Source organism: Hyla sarda, chromosome 3 (assembly GCF_029499605.1).
Source record: "Hyla sarda isolate aHylSar1 chromosome 3, aHylSar1.hap1, whole genome shotgun sequence".
NCBI classification, from domain to species: Eukaryota; Metazoa; Chordata; class Amphibia; order Anura; family Hylidae; genus Hyla; species Hyla sarda.
This window is the reverse complement of record NC_079191.1, coordinates 432,417,601-432,440,742: the sequence shown is the minus strand read 5'-3', so window position 1 is coordinate 432,440,742 and position 23,142 is coordinate 432,417,601. Positions and strand designations below refer to the sequence as shown.

The following is a 23,142-nucleotide window of genomic DNA, read 5'->3' as shown; positions in this document are numbered from 1 at the left end:
GGTTTGCCCAGTGTGGCAATAGTGTCCCATAACCTCTGACCTTGTCGAACTTGGCCCCAGTTGCTCTTCTTCTTTCTAGAGGCTCCTCCCCTTCTCGGGGATGGTCCCATTTGCGGATGAATAAAGCTTCCATTTCTTTTGTATTCTCCTGGTAGTGAATTCTTTCTTCAGGAGGCAAATGCACATGCTTAGGGGCATACAGTTCTCTGTGTCGGGCCTTTAATCTTTCCATCAGTTAAGCTAGCTCGGCTTCTTGACGGGCCCTTTCCCTTTGTGCGGCTGGAATTGGTGGGAGTGGCTTCCCAGGTATAGGTTGTAGAACCGCGTGCATATACTCGATCAGTCCCGGCTCATCCCAAAGATCCACTGGGGCAAATCTGGTAAGCACGGTCGTGCACTTGGCAAATTAGAGAGAGGTATTTTAGCTTCAGGGCTGGAGGAGGAAGAAAAGGCCGCCTCTGGCGGGGTACTCACTGTAGACTCCTCCAATGGGATCTCAGCCCACGAGCCCCAAGTTCTGTGGTGAGGGGACAATCTCACTGGTGATGCACCTCCAGGTGTCCCTGCGCTCTCCGCTGGAGGTGTCTCTGGCCAATCGTCGTCGTCATCAGGCAGTGGGGGAAGATTGCAGGCCCCTCTTCGTCTAATGACAATCGCTGCAGACGGTCAGCAAGTTCTTGGAAAAGTCGAGCTGCGACTGCCACAACTTTTCGCTGTTCTTGCACCATTTTGCCATCTTCACCACGTGGAACGCTGCTCTCCGCCATGTCTGTACTTTCCGGCTCCCTGTGCAGACTGAAGAGGTCGCTGTGTGTGGTGTCTTTTATAGTGGGCTTCCCCAAAATGGCGGCCGGCAGGAAGGATGTCATCGGTGCAGCCCCGACTTCCGGTCCTTCCAGAGATGACTCCTGAATCTCCAAGTTCCCTTTCGGCTGTGATACAGCAACTTGGCAGCCACGCCCAGGGCCTTCTTCGCGCGCTTTTCCAGCAGCAGTTTAGCTCCGCCTGTGCTGACCGGACCAGAGGATCGCAGCATGAACTCATTTCACAGTTTACACATCTTAGTTGCAGATAAATTTTCACCTCCCCACTTACTTTTCTCGTGGCCCCTTTGTATGGCGCACCACGGACACCGCTCACGTACACAATAACACGGTTTACAGCACATGAATAAAGTTCGTTACTTGGGGGGGAGTACACTTTAACTAGTGGCAACAGCAGTAGGCACACACCCGAATCCTGTTTGTGCAACGCCAAAAAGGCTTTGTGGTAACAGCCTTGGGGTGTTGGGTAGAGGGGGTGTTACTGTGTTGATGTATGAGGGGTTAATTTAACCCCTGTCACTCGTGACGCCAGGGTGAGGGTTAATATGCTGAGGTAATTCTTCGGCCTATCGCCACCCTTCCCAGAAACGATAGGTGCGTGCTTAAATGACTGAATGTCCACAGCAATGATGAACTTTGAACTTGCATGAAACTTTACTGATGAATTGCGGTACATCCAATAACGACAACAGTCTTAACAAAGTCTCTATACAGCACGGCAGTGATTGACAGATGCTGAGGACCATTAAGTTATCCAGAAATTATCTGAATTAGGATGATGCAGAGATCCGCTAGATTTAGGGGTCTGTTTAGGTCCAGTGATATTGCGGAATAATGAGGGATTGAGAACTCACATTTTTGTATGACGACCGCGGCCACAAGGCTTAGTCACTACTGACGACAGCTGCGCCGATCCTCCTTCATCAGCAACCCACGAGGAAAGAGAGAGAGTAATGGCTGCCGCTCCCTTATATGGGCAGGGCCGTTTTGGATTGGTCCGTGTCAGCTGTCACTCTCCGTTACAATGCATGGTGGGTGAACACGACACCGGGGACCTCCAAAGGTCCTAAAGTAAAACCATAGAGTTTACCTGGTCACGTGACCCGCAGGTCCTGCTACACTCCGAACAGGTAAATAATTATATACATTATTTTACTTATTTTTATATAGATATTAACTAGAACTACGATATACAGTGCATAGTGAAAGTATTCGGCCCCCGTGAACTTTTCGACCTTTTGCCACATTTCAGGCTTCAAACATAAAGATATAAAACTGTAATTTTTTGTGAAGAATCAACAAAAAGTGGGACACAATCATGAAGTGGAATGAAATTTATTGGATATTTCAAACTTTTTTAACAAATAAAAAACAGACAAATGGGGCATGCAAAATTATTCAGCCCCTTCACTTTCAGTGCAGCAAACTCTCTCCAGAAGTTCAGTGAGGATCTCTGAATGATCCAATGTTGACCTAAATGACTAATGATGATAAATAGAATCCACCTGTGTGTAATCAAGTCTCCGTATAAATGCACCTGCACCGTTATAGTCTAAGAGGTCCGTTTAAGGCGCAGAGAGCATCATGAAGAACAAGGAACACACCAGGCAGGTCCGAGATACTGTTGTGGAGAAGTTTAAGGGTACATTCCCACACGGCGTATTTGCTGCGTATTTGCTGCTGCGTATTTTATTTTCTCTGTTGAAGTCAATGGGTAGGAAAATATGCAGCACCAAATACGCAGCAAATACGCAGCAAAATACGCCGTGTGGGAACGTAACCTAAAGCTGGATTTGGATACAAAAAGATTTCCCAAGCATTAAACATCTCAAGGAGCACTAAGCAAGTGATAATATTGAAATGGAAGGAGTATCAGACCACTGCAAATATACGAAGACCTGGACGTCCTTCTAAACTTTCAGCTCATACAAGGAGACGACTGATCAGAGATGCAGCCAAGAGGCCCATGATCACTCTGGATGAACTGCAGAGATCTACAGCTGAGGTGGGAGACTCTGTCCATAGGACAACAATTAGTCGTATACTGCACAAATCTGGCCTTTATGGAAGAGTGGCAAGAAGAAAGCCATTTCTTAAAGATATCCATAAAAAGTGTTGTTTAAAGTTTGCCACAAGCCACCTGGGAGACACCAAACATGTGGAAGAAGGGGCTCTGGTCAGATGAAACCAAAATCAAACTTTTTGGAAACAATGCAAAACATTACGTTTGTCGTAAAAGCAACACAGCTCATCACCCTGAACACACCATCCCCACTGTCACACATGGTGGGGGCAGCATCATGGTTTGGGCTTTTCTTCGACAGGGACAGGGAAGATGGGGCTAAAATTGATGGGAAGATGGATGGAGCCAAATACAGGACCATTCTGGAAGAAAACCTGATGGAGTCTGCAAAAGAACTGAGACTGGGACGGAGATTTGTCTTCCAACAAGACAATGATCCAAAACATAAAGCAAAATCTACAATGGAATGGTTCACAAATAAACATATCCAGGTGTTAGAATGGACAAGTCACAGTCCAGACCTGAATCCAATGGAGAATCTGTGGAAAGAACTGAAACTGCTGTTCACAAACGCTCTCCATCCAACCTCACTGAGCTCCAGCTGTTCACAAACGCTGTCCATCCAACCTCACTGAGCTCCAGCTGTTCACAAACGCTCTCCATCCAACCGCACTGAGCTCCAGCTGTTCACAAACGCTGTCCATCCAACCTCACTGAGCTCCAGCTGTTCACAAACGCTCTCCATCCAACCTCACTGAGCTCCAGCTGTTCACAAACGCTCTCCATCCAACCTCACAGAGCTCCAGCTGTTCACAAACGCTTTCCATCCAACCTCACTGAGCTCCAGCTGTTCACAAACGCTCTCCATCCAACCTCAGAGCTCCAGCTGTTCACAAACGCTCTCCATCCAACCGCACTGAGCTCCAGCTGTTCACAAACGCTCTCCATCCAACCTCAGAGCTCCAGCTGTTCACAAACGCTCTCCATCCAACCTCACTGAGCTCCAGCTGTTCACAAACGCTCTCCATCCAACCTCACTGAGCTCCAGCTGTTCACAAACGCTCTCCATCCAACCGCACTGAGCTCCAGCTGTTCACAAACGCTCTCCATCCAACCTCACTGAGCTCCAGCTGTTCACAAACACTCTCCATCCAACCTCAGAGCTCCAGCTGTTCACAAACGCTCTCCATCCAACCTCACTGAGCTCCAGCTGTTCACAAACGCTCTCCATTCAACCTCACTGAGCTCCAGTTGTTCACAAACGCTCTCCATCCAACCTCACTGAGCTCCAGCTGTTCACAAACACTCTCCATCCAACTTCACTGAGCTCCAGCTGTTCACAAACTCTCTCCATCATACCTCACTGAGCTCCAGCTGTTCACAAACTCTCTCCATCCAACCTCACTGAGCTCCAGCTGTTCACAAACGCGCTCCAGCTGTTCACAAACGCTCTCCATACAACCTCACTGAGCTCCAGCTGTTCACAAACGCTCTCCATCCAACCTCACTGAGCTCCAGCTGTTCACAAACGCTCTCCATACAACCTCACTGAGCTCCAGCTGTTCACAAACGCTCTCCAACCAACCTCCCTGAGCTCCGGCTGTTTTGCAAGGAGGAATGGGCAAAAATTTCAGACTCTCGATGTGCAAAACTGATAGAGACATACCTCAAGCGACTTACAGCTGTAATCGCAGCAAAAGGTGGCGTTACAAAGTATTAACTTAAGGGGGCTGAATAATTTTGCACGCCCAATTTTTCAGTTTTTTATTTGTTAAAAAAAAGTTTGAAATATCCAATAAATTTTGTTCCACTTCATGATTGTGTCCCACTTGTTGTTTCTTCACAAAAAATTAGTTTTATATCTTTGTTTGAAGCCTGAAATGTGGCAAAAGGTCAAAGTTCAAGGGGGCCGAATACTTTCACTATGCACTGTACTTACTAAGTGAGAGGTGACAAGGGGAAAGCTAGACAAGAGGGACCCCGCTGTCCTAGGGACTCTGACTATGGGGACCTCCATATAGGTAACGTATAACGTATAGGATACGGTAGCGGGACACCACATATATACACTTCAGTCTCTATCCTGGGTTGTGTACAGGAGGTGACATGTAGTATATACAGTGGCGTTGCGACCCGGCTACACCGACACCCCCCATCTGTGCCCGACCGGCCTTTCGTCCGTCAGCACCCCCCCCCCGGCCATCACCTGCGCTGTGCGCCCGTCCGTCAGCACCACCGCATGGGACGCCCAGAGAGAAGATCGCTGCGCTTGATGGGTGAGTGTGTGTGTCTGTCTCTCTGGCTGTGTGTGACTCTGTGTGTGACGCTGTTTGTGTGTGACGCTGTGTGTGTGTGTGACTGTGTGTGTGTATGTGACTGTGTGTGTGTTGCAGGGGGACCCAGGAGCTTTAAGCTACACCCCTGCCCACAATCATTTCTTGTATTGGAATTATGTAGGAGACCTTCTGGTGTGCCAAGTATGCCTTATTTTCAGTGTGTGACTGTGTGACTGTGACTCTGTGTCTGTCTGTATGTGAGTGTGTGTCTCTCTGTGTTGTATTTGTTTTTTTTTTTTTTGTTTTTTTTTTGTGGGGGGGGGGGGGGTTGAACCAGCGATCTAATGTGGGGAGACTTTGACCCATCGTGGGGAACCTGCGGCCTAATGTGGGGAAACTACTACCAAATGTGTGGAGTCTATGCTACCTAATGTGGGGAATCTGTGCTACCTAATGTGGGGAATCTGTGCTACCTAATGTGGGGAAATTGCTACCCAATGTGGGGGAACTGGTACCTAATGCGGGGAATCTATGCTGCCTAATGTGGGGAAACTGCTGCCTACCTAATGCTCCCCCCTGGCAGTAGCACCCTCATCATCCACCAGCAACACCCCCCCCCAGCAGTAGCACCTCCATCAGCAGATCCTGATGGTGAATGATGGCAGTGCTCCTGCTAGGAGGTTGATCCTGCCGATGGATGATGGGGGTGATACTTCCAGGGGGGATGGCCAGTAGCACCCTCATCATCCTCCAGCAACACCCCCCCAGTAGTAGCACCCCCATCATCCACTAGCAACACCACCAATACCCCCCTCCCGTGGTAATAGCATCAGCTAACGGATGTTGAGGGGTGTTACTGCGGTTGTGGTATTATATTCAGAGGGTGCACTGTATGGCAATGTTATATTCAGAGGGCGCAGTTTGTGGTAGTATTATATTCAGAGGGCGCAGTGGGTGGTAGTATTATATTCAGAGGGTACAGTATGTGGCGGTATTATATTCAGAGGGTACAGTGTGTGGCGGTATTATATTCAGGGGTACAATATGTGGCAGATTTATATTCAGCGTGTACAGTATGTGTTGGTATTATATTCAGAATGTACAGTGTGTGGTAGTATTATATTCAGTGGGTACAGTGTATGGAAGGTTTATAATCAAAGAGTGTAGTGTATAGTAGTATTATATTTAGAGGATACAGTGTCTGGCAGGTTTATAATAATAATTGTTTTCATATAGAGGATGAGAATGCGCTGACATAGTGAGGAGACGTCTGGGCGTCACATTCTGCAGAGAGAAGATTTAGCTTGAACAAGTCCTGGCGGTATGTACCATCTGAATAAGATAAAGGAAGACTATAGAGGAGATGTCACCTGTAATCACTGATATAATTGTGTATTCTCCTCCCTATAGAGGAGAAGACATCACCTGTAGTAACTGATATCATTGTGTATTCTCCTCACTATAGAGAAGACGTCACCTGTAGTCACTGATATTGTGTATTCTCCTCACTATAGAGAAGACGTCACCTGTAGTCACTGATATCATTGTGTATTCTCCTCACTATAGAGAAGATGTCACCTGTAATCACTGATATCATTGTGTATTCTCCTCACTATAGAGAAGACGTCACCTGTAATCACTGATATCATTGTGTATTCTCCTCACTATAGAGAAGACGTCACCTGTAATCACTGATATCATCGTGTATTCTCCTCACTATAGAGAAGACGTCACCTGTAGTAACTGATATCATTGTGTATTCTCCTCACTATAGAGAAGACGTCACCTGTATTCACTGATATCATTGTGTATTCTCCTCACTATAGAGAAGACGTCACCTGTAGTCACTGATATCATTGTGTATTCTCCTCACTATAGAGAAGACGTCACCTGTAGTCACTGATATCATTATACATTCTCCTCACTATAGAGAAGACGTCACCTATAATCACTGATATCATTGTGTATTCTCCTCACTATAGAGAAGACATCACCTGTAGTCACTGATATCATTGTGTATTCTCCTCACTATAGAGAAGACGTCACCTGTAGTCACTGATATCATTGTGTATTCTCCTCACTATAGAGAAGACGTCACCTGTAGTCACTGATATCATTGTGTATTCTCCTCACTATAGAGAAGACGTTACCTGTAGTCACTGATATCATTGTGTATTCTCCTCACTATAGAGAAGACGTCACCTGTAATCACTGATATCATTGTGTATTCTCCTCACTATAGAGAAGACGTCACCTGTAGTCACTGATATCATTGTGTATTCTCCTCACTATAGAGAAGAGGTCACCTGTAGTCACTGATATCATTGTGTATTCTCCTCACTATAGAGAAGACGTCACCTGTAGTCACTGATATCATTGAACATTCTCCTCTCTATGTCCTATCAGAGCTGGAGTCACTTGACAGTTCTACAGTAATGGTGAGGGAAAATAAAATTCCCAGCATAACCTCACCACTGCATAAAGGGGTACTCTACTGGAAAACATTTTTTTTTTTTATCAATTGGTGCTACAAAGTTAAACAGATTTGTATATTACTTGTATTTAAAAATCTTAATCCTTCCAGCACTTATTAGCTGCTGTATAAGCGATTCACAGGAAGTTTGTTTCTTTTTGAATTTATTTTCTGTCTGACCACAGTGCTCTGTGCTGACACCTTTGTCCATGTCAAGAACTGTCCAGAGCAGGACCAAATCCCCATAGAAAACCTATCCTGCTCTGGACAGTTCCTGACATGGACAGAGGTGTCAGCAAATAGCACTGTGGTCAGACTGGGAAGAGCTACACAACTTCCTGTGGAGCATACACCAGCTTATAAGTACTGTAAGGATTAAGATTTTAAATAGAAGTAATTTAAAAATCTGTTTAACTTTCTGGCACCAGTTGATATAAAAGTAAATGTTTTCCAGTGGAGTACCCCTTTAAGTAATTCTGGGAGCTGTATATTTAAATGGTGAAAACTTCTTTAACACTTTCCTATTCTGTGGAAACTGGTATATCTGATTATTATACTGGAATTTCTCACAATGCGCTACAACAGTGGTGTCTGTCACAACAGGCTAAAAACTTACTGGGGGGAGGGGGGAGGTATGGGGTGACACCATTTTCTACCGCAGCGGGTGACACCAACCCCAGCAACGCCACTGGTCTCTATCCCGGGTTGTGTATACAGGAGGTGACATGTAGTGTATGTACACTTCAGTCTCTATCCTGGGTTGTATACAGGGGGTGTACTGTAGTATATACACTTCAGTCTCTATCCTGGGTTGTGTATACAGGGAGTGACATGTAGTATATACACTCCCGTCTCTATCCTGGGTTGTGTATACAGGGGGTGTCCTGTAGTATATACACTTCAGTCTCTATCCTGGGTTGTGCATACAGGGGGTGTCCTGTAGTATATACACTTCAGTCTCTATCCTGGGTTGTGTATACAGGAGGTGTCCTGTAGTATATACACTTCAGTCTCTATCCTGGGTTGTGTATACAGGGGGTGTCCTGTAGCATATACACTTCAGTCTCTATCCTGGGTTGTGTACACAGGGGGTGTCCTGTAGTATATACACTTCAGTCTCTATCCTGGGTTGTGTATACAGGGGGTGTCCTGTAGTATATACACTTCAGTCTCTATCCCGGGTTGTGTATACAGAGGGTGACATGTAGTATATACACTTCAGTCTCTATCCTGGGTTGTATACAGGGGGTGACATGTAGTATATACACTTCAGTCTCTATCCTGGGTTGTATACAGGGGGTGTACTGTAGTATATACACTTCAGTCTCTATCCTGGGTTGTGTATACAGGAGGTGTCCTGTAGTATATACACTTCAGTCTCTATCCTGGGTTGTGTATACAGGGGGTGTCCTGTAGTATATACACTTCAGTCTCTATCCTGGGTTGTGTATACAGGGGGTGTACTGTAGTATATACACTTCAGTCTCTATCCTGGGTTGTGTATACAGGAGGGGACATGTAGTATATACACTTCAGTCTCTATCCTGGGTTGTGTATACAGGAGGTGTCCTGTAGTATATACACTTCAGTCTCTATCCTGGGTTGTATACAGGGGGTGTCCTGTAGTATATACACTTCAGTCTCTATCCTGGGTTGTGTATAAAGGGGGTGACATGTAATATATACACTTCAGTCTCTATCCTGGGTTGTGTATACCGGGGGTGTCCTGTAGTATATACACTTCAGTCTCTATCCTGGGTTGTGTATACAGGGGGTGTCCTGTAGTATATACACTTCAGTCTCTATCCTGGGTTGTGCATACAGGGGGTGTCCTGTAGTATATACACTTCAGTCTCTATCCTGGGTTGTGTATACAGGAGGTGTCCTGTAGTATATACACTTCAGTCTCTATCCTGGGTTGTGTATACAGGGGGTGTCCTGTAGCATATACACTTCAGTCTCTATCCTGGGTTGTGTACACAGGGGGTGTCCTGTAGTATATACACTTCAGTCTCTATCCTGGGTTGTGTATACAGGGGGTGTCCTGTAGTATATACACTTCAGTCTCTATCCTGGGTTGTGTATACAGGAGGTGTCCTGTAGTATATACACTTCAGTCTCTATCCTGGGTTGTGTATACAGGAGGTGTCCTGTAGTATATACACGTCAGTCTCTATCCCGGGTTGTGTATACAGGGGGTGTCCTGTAGTATATACACTTCAGTCTCTATCCCGGGTTGTGTATACAGAGGGTGACATGTAGTATATACACTTCAGTCTCTATCCTGGGTTGTATACAGGGGGTGACATGTAGTATATACACTTCAGTCTCTATCCTGGGTTGTATACAGGGGGTGTACTGTAGTATATACACTTCAGTCTCTATCCTGGGTTGTGTATACAGGAGGTGTCCTGTAGTATATACACTTCAGTCTCTATCCTGGGTTATGTATACAGGAGGTGTCCTGTAGTATATACACTTCAGTCTCTATCCTGGGTTGTGTATACAGGGGGTGTCCTGTAGTATATACACTTCAGTCTCTATCCTGGGTTGTGTATACAGGGGGTGTACTGTAGTATATACACTTCAGTCTCTATCCTGGGTTGTGTATACAGGAGGGGACATGTAGTATATACACTTCAGTCTCTATCCTGGGTTGTGTATACAGGAGGTGTCCTGTAGTATATACACTTCAGTCTCTATCCTGGGTTGTATACAGGGGGTGTCCTGTAGTATATACACTTCAGTCTCTATCCTGGGTTGTGTATAAAGGGGGTGACATGTAGTATATACACTTCAGTCTCTATCCTGGGTTGTGTATACCGGGGGTGTCCTGTAGTATATACACTTCAGTCTCTATCCTGGGTTGTGTATACAGGGGGTGTCCTGTAGTATATACACTTCAGTCTCTATCCTGGGTTGTGTATACAGGGGGTGTCCTGTAGTATATACACTTCAGTCTCTATCCTGGGTTGTGTACAGGGGGTGTTCTGTAGTATATACACTTCAGTCTCTATCCCGGGTTGTGTATACAGGGGGTGTCCTGTAGTATATACACTTCAGTCTCTATCCTGGGTTGTGTATACAGGAGGTGTCCTGTAGTATATACACTTCAGTCTCTATCCTGGGTTGTGTATACGGGGGTGTCCTGTAGTATATACACTTATGTCTCTATCCTGGGTTGTGTATACAGGGGGTGACATGTAGTATATACACTTCAGTCTCTATCCTGGGTTGTGTATACAGGAGGTGTCCTGTAGTGTATACACTCCAGTCTCTATCCCGGGTTGTGTATACAGGGGGTGACATGTAGTATACACTTCAGTCTCTATCCTGGGTTGTGTATACAGGGGGTGACATGTAGTATATACACTTCAGTCTCTATCCTTGGTTGTGTATACAGGGGGTGTCCTGTAGTATATACACTTCAGTCTCTATCCCGGGCTGTGTATACAGGGGGTGTCCTGTAGTATATACACTTCAGTCTCTATCCTGGGTTGTGAATACAGGGGGTGTCCTGTAGTATATACACTTCAGTCTCTATCCCGGGCTGTGTATACAGGGGGTGTCCTGTAGTATATACACTTCAGTCTCTATCCTGGGTTGTGTATACAGGAGGTGTCCTGTAGTATATACACTTCAGTCTCTATCCTGGGTTGTGTATACAGGGGGTGACATGTAGTATATACACTTCAGTCTCTATCCTGGGTTGTGTATACAGGAGGTGACATGTAGTATATACACTTCAGTCTCTATCCTGGGTTGTGTATACAGGGGGTGTCCTGTAGTATATACTCTTCAGTCTCTATCCCGGGTTGTGTATACAGGAGGTGTCCTGTAGTATATACACTTATGTCTCTATCCCGGGTTGTGTATACAGGGGGTGTCCTGTAGTATATACACTTCAGTCTCTATCATGGGTTGTGTATACAGGGGGTGACATGTAGTATATAAACTTCAGTCTCTATCCTGGGTTGTGTATACAGGAGGTGTCCTGTAGTATATACTCTTCAGTCTCTATCCCGGGTTGTGTATACAGGAGGTGTCCTGTAGTATATACACTTATGTCTCTATCCCGGGTTGTGTATACAGGGGGTGTCCTGTAGTATATACACTTATGTCTCTATCCCGGGTTGTGTATACAGGGGGTGTCCTGTAGTATATACACTTCAGTCTCTATCATGGGTTGTGTATACAGGGGGTGACATGTAGTATATACACTTCAGTCTCTATCTTGGGTTGTGTATACAGAGGGTGTCCTGTAGTATATACACTTCAGTCTCTATCCCGGGTTGTGTATACAGGGGGTGACATGTAGTATACACTTCAGTCTCTATCCTGGGTTGTGTATACAGGGGGTGACGTAGTATATACACTTCAGTCTCTATCCTGGGTTGTGTATACAGGGGGTGTCCTGTAGTATATACACTTCAGTCTCTATCCCGGGCTGTGTATACAGGGGGTGTCCTGTAGTATATACACTTCAGTCTCTATCCTGGGTTGTGTATACAGGGGGTGTCCTGTAGTATATACACTTCAGTCTCTATCCCGGGCTGTGTATACAGGGGGTGTCCTGTAGTATATACACCTCAGTCTCTATCCTGGGTTGTGTATATACAGGGGGTGTCATGTAGTATATACACTTCAGTCCCTATCCTGGGTTGTGTCTACAGGGGGTGACATGTAGTATATACACTTCAGTCTCTATCCTGGGTTGTGTATACAGGAGGTGTCCTGTAGTATATACACTTCAGTCTCTATCCTGGGTTGTGTATACAGGGGGTGTCCTGTAGTATATACACTTCAGTCTCTATCCTGGGTTGTATACAGGGGGTGTACTGTAGTATATACACTTCAGTCTCTATCCTGGGTTGTGTATACAGGGAGTGACATGTAGTATATACACTCCCGTCTCTATCCTGGGTTGTGTATACAGGGGGTGTCCTGTAGTATATACACTTCAGTCTCTATCCTGGGTTGTGCATACAGGGGGTGTCCTGTAGTATATACACTTCAGTCTCTATCCTGGGTTGTGTATACAGGAGGTGTCCTGTAGTATATACACTTCAGTCTCTATCCTGGGTTGTGTATACAGGGGGTGTCCTGTAGCATATACACTTCAGTCTCTATCCTGGGTTGTGTACACAGGGGGTGTCCTGTAGTATATACACTTCAGTCTCTATCCTGGGTTGTGTATACAGGGGGTGTCCTGTAGTATATACACTTCAGTCTCTATCCCGGGTTGTGTATACAGAGGGTGACATGTAGTATATACACTTCAGTCTCTATCCTGGGTTGTATACAGGGGGTGACATGTAGTATATACACTTCAGTCTCTATCCTGGGTTGTATACAGGGGGTGTACTGTAGTATATACACTTCAGTCTCTATCCTGGGTTGTGTATACAGGAGGTGTCCTGTAGTATATACACTTCAGTCTCTATCCTGGGTTGTGTATACAGGGGGTGTCCTGTAGTATATACACTTCAGTCTCTATCCTGGGTTGTGTATACAGGGGGTGTACTGTAGTATATACACTTCAGTCTCTATCCTGGGTTGTGTATACAGGAGGGGACATGTAGTATATACACTTCAGTCTCTATCCTGGGTTGTGTATACAGGAGGTGTCCTGTAGTATATACACTTCAGTCTCTATCCTGGGTTGTATACAGGGGGTGTCCTGTAGTATATACACTTCAGTCTCTATCCTGGGTTGTGTATAAAGGGGGTGACATGTAGTATATACACTTCAGTCTCTATCCTGGGTTGTGTATACCGGGGGTGTCCTGTAGTATATACACTTCAGTCTCTATCCTGGGTTGTGTATACAGGGGGTGTCCTGTAGTATATACACTTCAGTCTCTATCCTGGGTTGTGCATACAGGGGGTGTCCTGTAGTATATACACTTCAGTCTCTATCCTGGGTTGTGTATACAGGAGGTGTCCTGTAGTATATACACTTCAGTCTCTATCCTGGGTTGTGTATACAGGGGGTGTCCTGTAGCATATACACTTCAGTCTCTATCCTGGGTTGTGTACACAGGGGGTGTCCTGTAGTATATACACTTCAGTCTCTATCCTGGGTTGTGTATACAGGGGGTGTCCTGTAGTATATACACTTCAGTCTCTATCCCGGGTTGTGTATACAGAGGGTGACATGTAGTATATACACTTCAGTCTCTATCCTGGGTTGTATACAGGGGGTGACATGTAGTATATACACTTCAGTCTCTATCCTGGGTTGTATACAGGGGGTGTACTGTAGTATATACACTTCAGTCTCTATCCTGGGTTGTGTATACAGGAGGTGTCCTGTAGTATATACACTTCAGTCTCTATCCTGGGTTATGTATACAGGAGGTGTCCTGTAGTATATACACTTCAGTCTCTATCCTGGGTTGTGTATACAGGGGGTGTCCTGTAGTATATACACTTCAGTCTCTATCCTGGGTTGTGTATACAGGGGGTGTACTGTAGTATATACACTTCAGTCTCTATCCTGGGTTGTGTATACAGGAGGGGACATGTAGTATATACACTTCAGTCTCTATCCTGGGTTGTGTATACAGGAGGTGTCCTGTAGTATATACACTTCAGTCTCTATCCTGGGTTGTATACAGGGGGTGTCCTGTAGTATATACACTTCAGTCTCTATCCTGGGTTGTGTATAAAGGGGGTGACATGTAGTATATACACTTCAGTCTCTATCCTGGGTTGTGTATACCGGGGGTGTCCTGTAGTATATACACTTCAGTCTCTATCCTGGGTTGTGTATACAGGGGGTGTCCTGTAGTATATACACTTCAGTCTCTATCCTGGGTTGTGTATACAGGGGGTGTCCTGTAGTATATACACTTCAGTCTCTATCCTGGGTTGTGTACAGGGGGTGTTCTGTAGTATATACACTTCAGTCTCTATCCCGGGTTGTGTATACAGGGGGTGTCCTGTAGTATATACACTTCAGTCTCTATCCTGGGTTGTGTATACAGGAGGTGTCCTGTAGTATATACACTTCAGTCTCTATCCTGGGTTGTGTATACGGGGGTGTCCTGTAGTATATACACTTATGTCTCTATCCTGGGTTGTGTATACAGGGGGTGACATGTAGTATATACACTTCAGTCTCTATCCTGGGTTGTGTATACAGGAGGTGTCCTGTAGTGTATACACTCCAGTCTCTATCCCGGGTTGTGTATACAGGGGGTGACATGTAGTATACACTTCAGTCTCTATCCTGGGTTGTGTATACAGGGGGTGACATGTAGTATATACACTTCAGTCTCTATCCTTGGTTGTGTATACAGGGGGTGTCCTGTAGTATATACACTTCAGTCTCTATCCCGGGCTGTGTATACAGGGGGTGTCCTGTAGTATATACACTTCAGTCTCTATCCTGGGTTGTGAATACAGGGGGTGTCCTGTAGTATATACACTTCAGTCTCTATCCCGGGCTGTGTATACAGGGGGTGTCCTGTAGTATATACACTTCAGTCTCTATCCTGGGTTGTGTATACAGGAGGTGTCCTGTAGTATATACACTTCAGTCTCTATCCTGGGTTGTGTATACAGGGGGTGACATGTAGTATATACACTTCAGTCTCTATCCTGGGTTGTGTATACAGGAGGTGACATGTAGTATATACACTTCAGTCTCTATCCTGGGTTGTGTATACAGGGGGTGTCCTGTAGTATATACTCTTCAGTCTCTATCCCGGGTTGTGTATACAGGAGGTGTCCTGTAGTATATACACTTATGTCTCTATCCCGGGTTGTGTATACAGGGGGTGTCCTGTAGTATATACACTTCAGTCTCTATCATGGGTTGTGTATACAGGGGGTGACATGTAGTATATAAACTTCAGTCTCTATCCTGGGTTGTGTATACAGGAGGTGTCCTGTAGTATATACTCTTCAGTCTCTATCCCGGGTTGTGTATACAGGAGGTGTCCTGTAGTATATACACTTATGTCTCTATCCCGGGTTGTGTATACAGGGGGTGTCCTGTAGTATATACACTTATGTCTCTATCCCGGGTTGTGTATACAGGGGGTGTCCTGTAGTATATACACTTCAGTCTCTATCATGGGTTGTGTATACAGGGGGTGACATGTAGTATATACACTTCAGTCTCTATCTTGGGTTGTGTATACAGAGGGTGTCCTGTAGTATATACACTTCAGTCTCTATCCCGGGTTGTGTATACAGGGGGTGACATGTAGTATACACTTCAGTCTCTATCCTGGGTTGTGTATACAGGGGGTGACGTAGTATATACACTTCAGTCTCTATCCTGGGTTGTGTATACAGGGGGTGTCCTGTAGTATATACACTTCAGTCTCTATCCCGGGCTGTGTATACAGGGGGTGTCCTGTAGTATATACACTTCAGTCTCTATCCTGGGTTGTGTATACAGGGGGTGTCCTGTAGTATATACACTTCAGTCTCTATCCCGGGCTGTGTATACAGGGGGTGTCCTGTAGTATATACACCTCAGTCTCTATCCTGGGTTGTGTATATACAGGGGGTGTCATGTAGTATATACACTTCAGTCCCTATCCTGGGTTGTGTCTACAGGGGGTGACATGTAGTATATACACTTCAGTCTCTATCCTGGGTTGTGTATACAGGAGGTGTCCTGTAGTATATACACTTCAGTCTCTATCCTGGGTTGTGTATACAGGGGGTGTCCTGTAGTATATACACTTCAGTCTCTATCCTGGGTTGTGTATACAGGGGGTGACATGTAGTATATACACTTCAGTCTCTATCCTGGGTTGTGTATACAGGAGGTGTCCTGTAGTATATACACTTCAGTCTCTATCCTGGGTTGTGTATACAGGGGGTGTCCTGTAGTATATACTCTTCAGTCTCTATCCCGGGTTGTGTATACAGGAGGTGTCCTGTAGTATATACACTTATGTCTCTATCCCGGGTTGTGTATACAGGGGGTGTCCTGTAGTATATACACTTCAGTCTCTATCATGGGTTGTGTATACGGGGGGTGTCCTGTAGTATATACACTTCAGTCTCTATCTCGGGTTGTGTATACAGGAGGTGACATGTAGTATATACACTGCAGTCTCTATCCCGGGCTGTGTATACGGGGGGTGTCCTGTAGTATATACACTTCAGTCTCTATCCCGGGTTGTGTATACAGGGGGTGACATGTAGTATATACACTTCAGTCTCTATCCCGGGCTGTGTATACGGGGGGTGTCCTGTAGTATATACACTTCAGTCTCTATCATGGGTTGTGTATACAGGGGGTGTCCTGTAGTATATACACTGCAGTCTCTATCCCGGGTTGTGTATACAGGGGGTGACATGTAGTATATACACTTCAGTCTCTATCCTGGGTTGTGTATACAGGGGGTGTCCTGTAGTATATACACTTCAGTCTCTATCCTGGGTTGTGTATACAGGAGGTGACATGTAGTATATACACTTCAGTCTCTATCCCGGGTTGTGTATACAGGAGGTGTCCTGTAGTATATACACTTCAGTCTCTATCCTGGGTTGTGTATACAGGGGGTGACATGTAGTTTATACACTTCAGTCTCTATCCTGGGTGGTGTATACGGGGGGTGACATGTAGTATATACACTTCAGTCTCTATCATGGGTTGTGTATACAGGGGGTGACATGTAGTATATACACTTCAGTCTCTATCCTGGGTTGTGTATACAGGGGGTGTCCTGTAGTATATACACTTCAGTCTCTATCCTGGGTTGTGTATACAGGAGGTGACATGTAGTATATACACTTCAGTCTCTATCCCGGGTTGTGTATACAGGAGGTGACATGTAGTATATACACTTCAGTCTCTATCCTGGGTTGTGTATACAGGGGGTGACATGTAGTATATACACTTCAGTCTCTATCCCGGGTTGTGTATACAGGGGGTGACATGTAGTTTATACACTTCAGTCTCTATCCTGGGTTGTGTATACAGGAGGTGACATGTAGTATATACACTTCAGTCTCTATCCCGGGTTGTGTATACAGGGGGTGTCCTGTAGTATATACACTTCAGTCTCTATCCTGGGTTGTGTATACAGGAGGTGTTCTGTAGTATATACACTTCAGTCTCTATCCCGGGTTGTGTATACAGGGGGTGTCCTGTAGTATATACACTTCAGTCTCTATCCTGGGTTGTGTATACAGGGGGTGTCCTGTAGTATATACACTTCAGTCTCTATCATGGGTTGTGTATACAGGGGGTGACATGTAGTATATACACGTCAGTCTCTATCCTGGGTTGTGTATACAGAGGGTGACATGTAGTATATACACTTCAGTCTCTATCCTGGGTTGTGTATACAGGGGGTGTCCTGTAGTATATACACTTCAGTCTCTATCCCGGGTTGTGTATACAGGAGGTGTCCTGTAGTATATACACTTCAGTCTCTATCCTGGGTTGTGTATACAGGAGGTGACATGTAGTATATACACTTCAGTCTCTATCCTGGGTTGTGTATACAGGGGGTGTCCTGTAGTATATACACTTCAGTCTCTATCCTGGGTTGTGTATACAGGGGGTGACATGTAGTATATACACTTCAGTCTCTATCCCGGGTTGTGTATACAGGGGGTGTCCTGTAGTATATACACTTCAGTCTCTATCCCGGGTTGTGTATACAGGGGGTGTCCTGTAGTATATACACTTCAGTCTCTATCCTGGGTTGTGTATACAGGAGGTGTCCTGTAGTATATACACTTCAGTCTCTATCATGGGTTGTGTATACAGGGGGTGACATGTAGTATATACACTTCAGTCTCTATCCTGGGTTGTGTATGCAGGAGTTGTCCTGTAGTATATACACTTCAGTCTCTATCCTGGATTGTGTATACAGGGGGTGACATGTAGTATATACACTGCAGTCTCTATCCCGGGCTGTGTATACAGGGGGTGTCCTGTAGTATATACACTTCAGTCTCTATCCTGGGTTGTGTATACAGGGGGTGTCCTGTAGTATATACACTTCAGTCTCTATCTCGGGTTGTGTATACAGGAGGTGACATGTAGTATATACACTGCAGTCTCTATCCCGGGCTGTGTATACGGGGGGTGACATGTAGTATATACACTTCAGTCTCTATCCTGGGTTGTGTATACAGGGGGTGTCCTGTAGTATATACACTTCAGTCTCTATCCTGGGTTGTGTATACAGGGGGTGACATGTAGTATATACACTGCAGTCTCTATCCCGGGCTGTGTATACGGGGGGTGACATGTAGTATATACACTTCAGTCTCTATCCTGGGTTGTGTATACAGGGGGTGTCCTGTAGTATATACACTTCAGTCTCTATCCTGGGTTGTGTATACAGGGGGTGTCCTGTAGTATATACACTTCAGTCTCTATCCTGGGTTGTGTATACGGGGGGTGTCCTGTAGTATATACACTTCAGTCTCTATCCTGGGTTGTGTATACGGGGGGTGTCCTGTAGTATATACACGTCAGTCTCTATCCTGGGTTGTGCATACAGGGGGTGTCCTGTAGTATATACACTTCAGTCTCTATCCCGGGTTGTGTATACGGGGGGTGACATGTAGTATATACACTTCAGTCTCTATCCCGGGTTGTGTATACAGGAGGTGTCCTGTAGTGTATACACTTCAGTCTCTATCCTGGGTTGTGTATACGGGGGGTGTCCTGTAGTATATACACTTCAGTCTCTATCCTGGGTTGTGTATACGGGGGTGTCCTGTAGTATATACACTTCAGTCTCTATCCTGGGTTGTGTATACAGGGGGTGACATGTAGTATATACACTTCAGTCTCTATCCTGGGTTGTGTATACAGGAGGTGTCCTGTAGTATATACACTTCAGTCTCTATCCTGGGTTGTGTATACAGGGGGTGTCCTGTAGTATATACACTTCAGTCTCTATCCTGGGTTGTGTATACAGGGGGTGTCCTGTAGTATATACACGTCAGTCTCTATTCTGGGTTGTGTATACAGGGGGTGACATGTAGTATATACACTTCAGTCTCTATCCTGGGTTGTGTATACAGGGGGTGTCCTGTAGTATATACACGTCAGTCTCTATCCTGGGTTGTGTATACAGGAGGTGTCCTGTAGTATATACACTTCAGTCTCTATCCCGGGCTGTGTATACAGGGGGTGTCCTGTAGTATATACACTTCAGTCTCTATCCTGGGTTGTGTATACGGGGGGTGTCCTGTAGTATATACACTTCATTCTCTATCTTGGGTTGTGTATACGGGGGGTGTCCTGTAGTATATACACGTCAGTCTCTATCCTGGGTTGTGTATACAGGGGGTGTCCTGTAGTATATACACTTCAGTCTCTATCCTGGGTTGTGTATACGGGGGGGTGACATGTAGTATATACACTTCAGTCTCTATCCCGGGTTGTGTATACGGGGGGGTGACATGTAGTATATACACTTCAGTCTCTATCCCGGGTTGTGTATACGGGGGGGTGACATGTAGTATATACACTTCAGTCTCTATACCGGGCTGTGTATACGGGGGTGTCCTGTAGTATATACACTTCAGTCTCTATCTCGGGTTGTGTATACGGGGGGTGTCCTGTAGTATATACACTTCAGTCTCTATCCTGGGTTGTGTATACGGGGGGTGTCCTGTAGTATATACACTTCAGTCTCTATCCCGGGCTGTGTATACGGGGGTCACATGTAGTATATACACTTCAGTCTCTATCCCGGGCTGTGTATACGGGGTGTCCTGTAGTGTTGTATGTAGCAGTATAATCTCTGTACAGTATGAAGTTCGCCGCTCATGTCTCGCGCAGACACGTCACCCGTCAGGACTCCACATTGACCTGAGGACGCGCCGTTTCTGTGCCGTCATCTCTGCACGTGCGGTTGTTTTGGTGCCGGAGACGGTGGAGATGACTGTACTGAAGCAGGAAGGAGGGAAACAGTCACCCAGACCAGTGTTCCCCAACAAGGGGGCCTCCAGCTGTTGGACATTCATGCTGATTCAGTGCGTTTCTTTCCAGGGTGTTGTTTACGCTTCTCTGTATATGCAGCATCTGAAGTGATTAGGACATTGATGCTTGGAACATTTGTGATATTCAATATCCTTTTAGCACCTGTTTTGTTATGTTGTAATACTTGAAATGTTTCTTATCAGTTCATTAAGGAGTTAACTCCACCAGGTATTTAACCCCTTAAGGACCAAGCCCATTTTCACCTTAAAGGGGTATTCCAGGCAAAACCTTTTTTTATATATATATCAACTGGCTCCGGAAAGTTAAACAGATTTGTAAATTACTTCTATTAAAAAATCTTAATCCTTCCAATAGTTATTAGCTTCGGAAGTTTTCTGTCTAACTGCTCAATGATGATGTCACGTCCCGGGAGCTGTGCATGATGGGAGAATATCCCCATAGGAGCTGGACAGCTCCTGGGACGTGAGTCATCAGAGAGCAGTCAGACAGAAAGCAACAACTCAACTTCAGAAGCTAATAACTATTGGAAGGATTTAGATTTTTTAATAGAAGTCATTTACAAATTTGTTTAACTTTCCGGAGCCAGTTGATATTTTAACAAAAAATTTGGCCTGGAATACCCCTTTAAGGCCCAGAGCGGTTTTTGCACATCTGACCACTGTCACTTTAAGCATTAATAACTCTGAGATGCTTTTACTTTTCATTCTGATTCAGAGATTTTTTTTTCGTGACATATTCTACTTTAACATAGTGGTAACATTTTGACGTTACTTGCATCATTTCTTGGTGAAAAATTCCCAAATTTGATGAAAAATTAGAAAATTTAGCTTTTTTTTTTACTTTGAAACTCTCTGCTTATAAGGAAAATAGACATAACAAAAATTATATATTGATTCACATATACAATATGTCTACTTTGTTTGCATCATAAAATTGACAAGTTTTTACTTTTGGAAGACATCAGAGGGCTTCAAAGTTCAGCAGCAATTTTCCAATTTTTCACAAAATTTTCAAAATTGGAATTTTTCAGGGACCAGTTCAGTTTGAAGTGGATTTGAAGGGTCTTCATATTAGAAATACCCCACAAATTACCCAATTATAAAAACTGCACCCCCCAAAGTATTCAAAATTACATTCAGAAAGTTTGTTAACCCTTTAGGTGTTTCATAGGAATAGCAGCAAAGGGAAGAAGAAAATTCAAAATCATAATTTTTTACACTCACATGTTCTCGTAGAATAGGTTTTTTACATTTTACCAGGGGTAAAAGGAGGGAAAAAAACACAAAATTTGTAGCCCATTTTCTCTCGAGTAAGGAAATACCTCATATGTGTATGTCAAGTGCTCTGTGGGTGCAGTTAGAGGGCTCAGAAGGGAAGGAGCGACAATGGGATTTTGGAGAGTGAGTTTCAGCATGATATCAGCAGGCTTCCCGGTCTGGTCCCTGCGTGGCGGGGACCGAAGTTCCCACGGGCGTACAAGTACGCCCTGTGTCCTTAAGTACCAGGACGTTAGGATGTAAACCTGCCCTTACCAATTTGATGCCTGGACATTTGTAACACTGTAATAATATATATAATTTATTCTTTATTATTCTGAATCTGTTAAGGTCTTCCCCTTGCTTATTCTTTCATCAGGAGCGAGAGTGGACCCGAGGAGGACATCCATCACCTTAGACTCGTTTCTTCATGTCCAACAACTCAGGAAGAAGCAGCTGAGAACATTTTGCACGAAGATTCCTCATTTGCACAGTCTGAATGCATCGGATTCTGCAGAACATCTTCTGTCCAGAATGATGCTGAGCCACAAGCTCATGACGCTTTACTGTAAGTCGGCCGATGTGACCATCGAGGGTTGGGAAGAGCTTGTACAGTCCATAGAGAGAAGATCTGATGTCACCCTAAGGAAGCCCCTACCTGTAGAGGATTCAGGTCCTGACAGTTTGGCCAAGTACAACCCAACCATGTTGGCCCAAGTCCTTCGAACTTACACCAAGGTCCTCTTTATCAGGGATCCTTATGAGAGGCTTGTATCCCTCTACCTGCACGGCAATGCCGGAGCGATCACCTTCGAGGAGTTCATTGAAGACATCCTGATGATGGAGGCCGGGGAGGGCGGCATCTCCTCCAGCTCCATCATCCACTTATGTTCTCCTTGTTTTGTCCAATATGACTACATAGTGATGACCGATTTCCTCAAGGCTGAACTACCTCACCTGTTGAAGAGAATGGGTCTACCGGAGTCAGTGGAGCTTCCGGCCTCCATAGACCAAGACAATAAGGCGACATCAAGGTGGCTCTCGAAAAACTTATTCCGTGGGCTCCGCCAGGAACAGTTCAAGCAGGTCTCTCAGCTCTACTCGTGGGACTTTGCCGCCTTCCCATTGCGCAATAGTTTGGTTGGGAATAGGGCTATGGGCAAAAATGTCTCAAGAAGATTATAATCTGGATTATATATTATTTTGGTGTTTAGTATTTTATTTTATTTTTTTTTCATTTCTTTTCTTTCTTCCAATGCAAACAATAACATTCTTAAAGGGGTATTCCGGCCTTATACATCTTACCGCCTATCCAAAGGATAGGGGATAAGATGTCTGATCGCACGG

At 45.0% G+C, this 23,142-nt stretch overlaps 1 protein-coding gene across 2 annotated transcripts in view; it reads left to right on the top strand.

Moving 5' to 3' along the window:
• Window positions 1-23,142, top strand: part of LOC130360881 (carbohydrate sulfotransferase 14-like) — a 46,431-nt gene extending 23,289 nt beyond the window's left edge. For both annotated transcript variants that reach the window (XM_056563425.1, XM_056563426.1), the window contains exon 2: window positions 22,175-23,142. In XM_056563425.1, coding sequence (XP_056419400.1) covers window positions 22,175-22,980 — 806 coding nt within the window. In that variant the 3' untranslated portion in view covers window positions 22,981-23,142. The remainder of the gene's footprint in view (window positions 1-22,174) is intronic.